The sequence below is a fragment of the Orycteropus afer genome, unplaced genomic scaffold (assembly GCF_000298275.1).
Source record: "Orycteropus afer afer isolate SDZICR_OR568_19922 unplaced genomic scaffold, OryAfe1.0 scaffold00157, whole genome shotgun sequence".
In the NCBI taxonomy this organism is placed as follows: domain Eukaryota; kingdom Metazoa; phylum Chordata; class Mammalia; order Tubulidentata; family Orycteropodidae; genus Orycteropus; species Orycteropus afer.
Window position 1 is genome coordinate 3,821,299 of NW_006921744.1, and position 8,420 is coordinate 3,829,718.

The 8,420-nt window shown below is 38.5% G+C and overlaps 1 protein-coding gene across 1 annotated transcript in view; it reads left to right on the forward strand.

Annotated features, from left to right (window-relative positions):
- Nucleotides 1–5,313, forward strand: part of SUCLA2 (succinate-CoA ligase ADP-forming subunit beta) — a 94,079-nt gene extending 88,766 nt beyond the window's left edge. Inside the window, exons 10-11 of the mRNA XM_007946364.2 lie at nt 1,458–1,554; nt 5,239–5,313. Of these exons, the coding sequence (XP_007944555.1) occupies nt 1,458–1,554; nt 5,239–5,313 (172 nt within the window). The remainder of the gene's footprint in view (nt 1–1,457; nt 1,555–5,238) is intronic.
- Nucleotides 5,314–8,420: the final 3,107 nt, after the last annotated feature.

The following is an 8,420-nucleotide window of genomic DNA, read 5'->3' on the forward strand; positions in this document are numbered from 1 at the left end:
AAAAAAAGAAAAAAGGGAAGAAAAAGAAGAATAAACAAAAAAACCTGCGATATCTGGGGATAGGGCACTTACAAAAAAAAAGTAGGGAGAGAGAATAATAAATGAAGAAGAAAATGGGAAAAATGCAAAAAGAAAAACAAGGAATGGGATTAATCATGAGAAAAAGGGGGAAAAGAAAAAAAACCCTTAAATTTAAAAAAAAAAAAAAAAATTCAACCAGGTACAGGGAAAAGAAAAAATGCTGAAAACTAGGACATGGTAGGGGAAGATTAAGAATAGTAATAAAAAGGACAAAAGTATTAATAACATTGGTTGTTTTAAAACAGACAAATACAAGCAAACTGATCACCAGAAAAAAGAAAGCGAAAAAGAAAAATAAAAAAATAAAAAAAAAAAATCAGTGGAGGACAGGGCAGGGCACCCAGGCTCCGTCTGAGCACACAGACTGTGATGGAATTCCTGTGGGCACAGAAGGTAGGTGGGAATGGGGGATGGCTGCATCTCCGTTCACCAAGCTGGTGTGGGATATAAGAGTAACAAGAGGAATGTCGTACCTTTTCAGTGTTGCAGATCCTGAGTGTCCTTGGGGTTGCTGAAAACAGAACATGTTCTTAAGCCCCAGGAATCTCTGAGAGTGCTGTCTCTTTAAGTATCCAGAATAGTCAAGGCGCTTTTTAAACCTTCAAAATGGGAGCACCCTTCGGACCAACGAAAGTCCACAGCTCAGCCCACCTTTTTCTTCACCTTCTCCGTTTGTTCCCCAGCCACCGTGCATAGTCCTCCTGGCTAGCAGGGCTGATTTTTAGATTAATTCTTAAGTCCTACTAGCACTCGGGAATCTCCAAGCTGTCTGTGCCATCAGAATCACTCAGGATCACTGCTAGACTGCAGCTCCATTTGTCTTCTTTTTTGGTATTTTCATGCAAATTCTTCTGCTAGTTGGGGTTTAGTCCACTTTTATATCCTTCCCTTCAAGGCTCAGGGGTCCAAGGTTATCTTCAGTGTCTGTGTTAATTGGTTTCCCTTTTCTTTGTTGAAGAGGGTCTGTCCAGTCTTTCTGCCTAGTCCGCCATCTTGCTGGAACTCCAGAATTCAGTTCATTTAAAATGTAATTTTCAAACAACTTTTTTCAGCTGTATCTTTTTAATGAAAGTATTATGCAATAGGAAAAAATAAAAGATAAGGAATTTTTAACATTTTCTAACACTGGGACAAAACATTTATAGTTTTGCTTGCTATAATTTAATACATCCTCTATTTGTTGTGATTTGTATCAAACTTTGGCTTACCTGAGTTACCATGGATATATAGTTTGTGAGATAACTCAGGGCTTTACAGTGTTTTCTTTGGTTAAGTGATAGAAGTACCCTTAAGTTGAAATTTCTTACTTAAAGTGTGTTGTGCAAACAAAATTATCTTGTGTCTATATTTAAAATGACTTTGTATTTGCATAAATCATTTTCAGGTACACGAGTTGATGATGCTAAGGCCCTAATAGCAGACAGTGGACTGAAAATTCTTGCTTGTGATGATTTGGATGAAGCTGCTAAAATGGTAAACAGGTTTTGTTAAAGTGTGTAAATTAGATTCTCAAATGAACCAGCTAATAATTAGTGCTTCAGCTTAATATTATGAGTTTGATGAATCACCTGTGCCTGTCACCCATTTTAAACAATTATCAACTCTTGTCCAGTCTTATTTTATTTGTATTATTTTATACATATCATCATATATCTATAAAAGATAAAAGATATTGATGTCATATAAAGGAAATACTGTTTAGGTAGAATAGGGGTATTATGGTTTGTTGTATAAAGAGAATTAAGTCGATGTATAATTTCCCTGTTCTCTCAAATATTTTTTGTCTTGGTTTTTGCTGGAATTAGGAGCAGATTAAACATTGCATTTGGTTATTATTTCACTTAAATCTTTAGGTTCTCCTTTGCTTTTTATTTTTTGGCAGTTTGTTGAAAAAAACCAAGGCGATGGTCCTACAGAATTCCATAGTTTGGATTTTAATTTTTGTAACTCTGTGATGTTATTTACATGTTCTTCTGCCCTCTTGTGTTTATTTTTTTCATCTTTGCTTTCCCTTTTTTTTTTTTTTTTTAAATTGTGATTTGGGTGAAAGTTTTTCAAGCAAATTGTTTTTTTTTTTTTGGTTGTGGAGAACATCAAGCTTAGTTGGGACAACGTAATACCCAAAAATACTGTTCTATATCCTACATCAGTGTGTAGCAACTGGGATCTTAAAAGCTTGCAAGCAGCTCTATAAGTGGCAGCTATTGGTCTTTCTAAGTCTGGAGGAAAGAAGAGTAAAGAAAATTGAAGACGCATGAAAACAGTTAGTCCATAGGACTAGTGAACCATGAGAACCTCAGCTATACGATCCTGAGACCAAAAGAGCTAGATGGTGCCTGGCTACTCCTGCCAACCACTTGGAAAAGGATCAAAATTAGAGATCCTAGATAGAGGGGGGGCGAAATGTGGAACAAAACTAAAAAACAAAGAAAGCCCAGGATTACTGGTCTGATAGAGACTGGTGAAACGCCCCAGACTATGGCTCCTAGTCACCCTTCAGGCTTGGAGTTGGACTCATTCCTGTGACTTCCAGCCAAAAAATAGACAGGCTTACAAGGTAAACATTTACACCAAGTGGGTACAGTCCTTAGCACAGTCAACCATGGGAGATCAGAGTGCCAGCATATGCATAGGGAAAGAGTTAGGGAGGTGGAAATGTATAGGGAAAGAAGGACACAGGGAAAGGGAAACCACAGGGAAGAAGTGGGAAAAGAGCTGTTACATTGCAGGGATTATAATCTGTCACAAAACAAAATGTGTGTGAAATGTTGAATGTAAAATGAATCTGCCTTGTAAAATATCACCCAAATCAATAATTTTTTTTTAACAGCATCAAAAAAAAAAAAAATGACTACAAGTGGGTGGAAAAAAAAGAAAAACTCATTCCCTCAAGGTGTTTGGTTATGACTAAAACATTTTCATAACTCCGTCCCGTGTGTGCTCTACTACACTCATGGATGTATTTGCAGCACATATGAAATACATGTGCCCCCTGTATTTCTTGTAAATTGGTATTTTGAACCAGAAGTTTCATCGTATTTTTATTTAACTTTGGGAGCAGGAAGCAAGAATATTTTATGGTTTGTGTTGTGCAGTTTCCTGAGTCAGTGTATAATGCCAGATTATTTCCCTGTTTTTGGTTTTGGCACTGATTGACAAACATAGCTTCAGTCCATTCCATTTATGCTTGCAAAGTGGTTGCTATTCTAATCCTGTCATTCTTCACTGCTTATATGAGATACTTCTACAGAGTGAAAGTGCTACATGAACTGTTTGCTACCATGAAGTACATTTTGCATAGGAAAATCCATCTAGTGCAGTAAATTAGATAGGAGTTGAAGAGAAGATAGCGAAATGGTTATAGTGCCTCTCTGAAAATATCCTCATTTGTCATGAAAGCCCAGATTAAGAAAAGCTTGGTGGGCATGGAAGGAAGGAGCTCTATAGGACCTTGATCTAATAGTTCATGGGAGATAAAATATGATCAATAGATTAAAGTTGTGACTGTAGTGTGTTTCTGCTGAATGAGAGGATATGGAAGTCATGACAATAATAGTAATAAATGTGATGATGACAATAATAGCAACTGCTACCACTTGTTATTTACTTGCAAGGCTAAGCATTTTTTTTAAGTATTACCTCATTTAATAAGAATTTGGAATACAATTCCCATTTTTATAGATGAGGAAACTGAGGCTAAATAAGTTAACTTATTCAAGATCATATGTCATAAGCATCAGCTGGGATTTGAACCCAAGGTACTTACTAACTTCAAAGACTTCTTATAGTTACTCTACTGAGGGAGAAGAGAAGCAGAATTGGTTGGATGATTTTAGATATGTCTAATCTGTATGACATTTTGTATGGTACCAGGTGGATATTCTTAGTTTATAGAGAGGGCATTAGAATTAATGTTGACAGTTGTTAACTTACTGACAGAAAGTAAAATAGTAATTCCTAGACCCAAGCTTATTTTTGGTCTGTGCTTTGCACTGTGGGATATCCAACCAAATACAGTCACTGTTTTTGTCTTTGTTGTTGTTATGTGCTGTGGAGTCGGACCCGACTCATAGTGACCCCTCCTTTGGTTTCTGGGGTGGTATCACATGAAAGTAGATTGCACAACCTTCCTTCCAAGGAGTAGTTCGTGGGTTTGAACACCAGCCTTCTGGTTAGCAGTCAAGTGCCTTAGGCACTATGCTACCAGAGCTCCCTATAAAGAAAGAAGAGGGAAGAGAGAAGGAGGAAAAGAGAAAGAGAGAGAGAGGGGATAGGAGAGAGGGAGAGGGAGGGAGAGGGATAGAGAGAGGGGGAGAGGGAGAGAGAGGGGAGGGGAGAGAAAGAGGGAGAGGAGGAGGGGAGGAAGAAGGAGGGAGAAGGAGAGAGAGGGAGGGGGGAAGGGAGGAGAGGGAGAGAGACAGATGGGGAAGAGGGAGGGAGAGAGAGACAGGGAGAGGGAAAGAGGAAGGGAGAGAGAGGGAGAGAGAGGAAGAGGGGGAAGAGGAGAGGGAGAGGGAGGGAGGGAAAGAGGAAGAGAGCGGGAGAGAGGAAGAGGGAAAGGGGGAGAGGGGGGAGGGAGAGAGGGCAAGGGAGGGGGAGAGGGAGGGGGAGAGAGGGAAAGGGAGGGAGAAAGAGGAATAGGGAGAAGGAGGGAGAGGGAGAGAGGGGAGGGAGAGAGGTAGAGAGGGAAGGAGAAAGAGGGGGAGGAGGGGGAGAGAGATGGGGAGAGAAGTTCCTGGGTGGTGCCAGTGGTTAAGCTCTGGTGGAAAGGTTGGCTATTCAAACCAATCGATATGCCTTGGAAGACAGGCCTGGTGTTTCGAAAGATCACAGCCATTGAAAACTGGAGCAGTTTTACTCTGCATGAATAAGGTTGCCGTGAGTCATTCAATAGCAACTAACAACTCTTATGTGTGTGTATCATATACATCTATAGTATAAAGCATTGCATTGAAGTATGGGTTATGAAGAATGTCAGATCTAACTATCCTTAGAGTGGTGGTTGCTTGTAAGAATCTGATGTGGTTGAGAATAATTCCAGAATAGCCTAAGATGTTTTAAATAAAAAAAGATTGAGTGTGCATTGATTTTCCCAATTGTCCTGATTTTATATTTTGGTGAAAATAGAGACAAAGATGCTTTGTTTTTTTCTTTCAGGTTGTAAAGCTCTCTGAAATAGTGACTTTAGCTAAGCAAGCCCAGGTGGACGTGAAATTTCAGTTGCCACTCTGATCTGACACCCAGTGGATGGCTGAGGGTGTTACATGTGCTATAAGCATTGAAAATACTGTCTTCTGTATTATTGTTCCTTTTTTTTTTTTCAGTGCTTGGAAGTTATAATTGCCATATAGGCATACACACTTTTACGAACATTTTGTCTGCATTTGATTCCACTGTTCAGAATGAGCTGTTTGTGTAGCGTGTATGAAGCAGTAAATATAGTTTGTTTTGTTACAGCCTTCTTTTCTGCGTCTACAGAATGCCACTTGTGATATGCCTGTGTATTAATGTTGGATACGAAGTTCTTCATTGCTAAGAGTCCTGTGAATAAAATAAATATGAAGATAAAGTTTTATTCTTTAGTCTTAGAAATATATCTAATAACTAGCTTCTTTAGTAAAGCACTGTATTAAAATATTTTATGTAAGAAGTGATTATCTTCAACACCAAATAAAAATTAATTATATCAGTCATTATTTATGAGCAGTTTTCAGACACTCCGCTGAAATATTCTAAGTATTTCAGTGAATTAACTTGTTAATTATTTGAACATTGTTTTAATCACTACAAAGCATTGATAACTGCAAGTCGCTATGATTCTGTGGTACTATTACGAAGCATTTATAGGCTTGTATCAAATAAAGGCATATTTACTAAGGACTAAGCAGACAAAATTAAGAATGTCAATATAAATTAATAAAAATCTTCCAAATGTGATTTGGATTAATGTGGTTTTTGATTGTTTTTTAGTTTTTAAAGTTTGCTTCTTCTTTTTTTTTTTTTTAATCTCCTTTGAAATAAGCATAGTAGTAGTTGATGTGTTTCTCATTGTAGTAAACAGCTCCAAAGAACTGACTGTGTATCTGGACATGACCGGCAATATTACAAAGCTACCTAAGATACTTCACTGGAAGTTTACTGTTCATGTGTCCCATCTGGTACATTCTCTAACGAAAGCACTTTGCCTTTTGTGTGATACCATGGAAGGTAATATCAGCCAAGCAGTGGACTATTTAATTTTATTGATGAATTAAAGAACTTGTACCACTTTGATGTTCTTAAGTGTGATCAGAGTATACCCTGCAGGAGGCACTGTAGCGTAGTGAGTGCAAGATAGACTACCTGGTTTGAATCTGGACTTCCCTGTTTTTTAGATATGTGAGTTTGGGCAAGTTTCTTAATCTCAGTTTCTTTAGTTTATTTCTTACCTTTATTTAAATTATTTAGTTATCTATTTACCTATCTATCTATCTAGTGGTATCTATATAAGGGGGATTTATATAGAGAGAACATATAAAACACATATTCAAACCAAATAAATGAATGATTGAATTAATATCCTGTCATGTATCTCTTTAGCTTACCTTCCCTTGTCTTACTGATTTTCTCCATATATCAAGAGACCAAATCAGAACTATCAACCATTTAAAATTTTGATAAAGTTATCATCAAAAGTCCCAGCTTTAGCTTTTAACTGTTTTAAAACTAATTCCAAAGGATACCAGGCAATGATTAGCTAAGGCAGTACTGGGATTTGTATTATTAATTGGAGTCTAGTCAGGAATTAGGAATCCTATTGTTAGGTACCATCGAGTTGTGTCTGACTCATAGCAATCCTATGCACAGCAGAACGAAACACTGCCAGGTCCCATGCCAGCTCCATGATCCTTGCTATATTTGAGCCCATCGTCAAAACCACTATGTCAAGCCATCCCATTGACGGCCTTCCCCTCTTCCACTGACCTTCCACCTTACCAAGCATGACATCCTTCGCCAGAGAATGGTCCCTTCTGACAACATGACCAAAGTAGGTGAGACGAAGTCTGGCCATTCTCGCTTCCAAGGAATATTCCAGCTGCACTTCCTCCAGGACAGATCTGTTCTTTTAGCGGTCCACAGTACTTTCAGCGTTCTTCACCAGCACCACAACTCAGAAGCATCAATTCTTCTTTGGTCTTCCTTATTCATTGTCCAGCTCTCACATGCATACGAGGCGATTGAAAATATCATGGCTTGTATCAGGAGTACCTTAGTCCTCAAGGAGACATCCTTGCTCTTCAGCACTTGAAAGATGTCCCTTGCAGCCAACTTGCCTAGTGCTATACATCGTCTGATGTCCTGACTGCTGCTTCCATTGGCATCGTAGAACCAAGCAATGTGAAGTCTTTGACAACTTCAATCTTTTCTCCATTTATCGTGATGCTGCTTATAGGTCCAGTTGAGGATTTTTGTCTTCTTTATATTGAGATGTAATCCATACTGTAGACTGTATTCTTCAGTCTTCATCAGTAAGTGCCTCAAGTCATCTTCATTTTCAGCAAGCAAAGTTGTGTCGTCAGCGTATCATAGGTTGTTAGTGATTCTTCCTCCAATCTTGATGCCACGTTCTTCATATAGTCCAGCTTCTTGGATTATTTGCTTGGCATACAGATTGAATAAATATGGGGAAAGGATGTAACCCTGACACACTCCCTTCTTGATTTTAAACTATGCAGTGTCCCCTTGTTCTGTTCGAACAGCAGCCTCTTGATCACTGTACAGGTTCCTCATGAGCATAATTAAGTGTTCTGGAATTCTCATTCTTCTCAACGTCATCCACAATTTGTTATGATCTACATAATCAAATGCCTTTGCATAGCCAATAAAACACAAGTAAACATCTTTCTGGTATTCTTTGCTTTGAGCCAAGATCCATCTGACAGCAGCTAGATATCCCTTATTCCATGTCCTCTTCTGAATCCAGCTTCCACCTCTGGAAGTTCTCTGTCAATATACTGCTGCAACCGTTTTTGAATTATCTTCAGTAAGATCTTACTTGTGTGTGATTATTAATGATATTGTTTGATGATTTCCACATCCTGTGGGATCACCTTTCTTTGGCATGGGTACAAATATGGATCTCTTCCAGTCAGTTGGCCAGGTAGCTGTTTTCCAAATCTCTTGGCATAAACAAATGAGTGCCTCCAGTGAGACATCTGTTTGTTGAAACATCTCAATGGGTATTCTCTCAATTCCTGGAGCCTTGTTATTTGCCAGTTCCTTCAGTGCAGCTTTGACTTCTTTCAGTACCATTGGTTCTTGATCATATGGCACCTACTGAAATGGATGAAGATCAACCA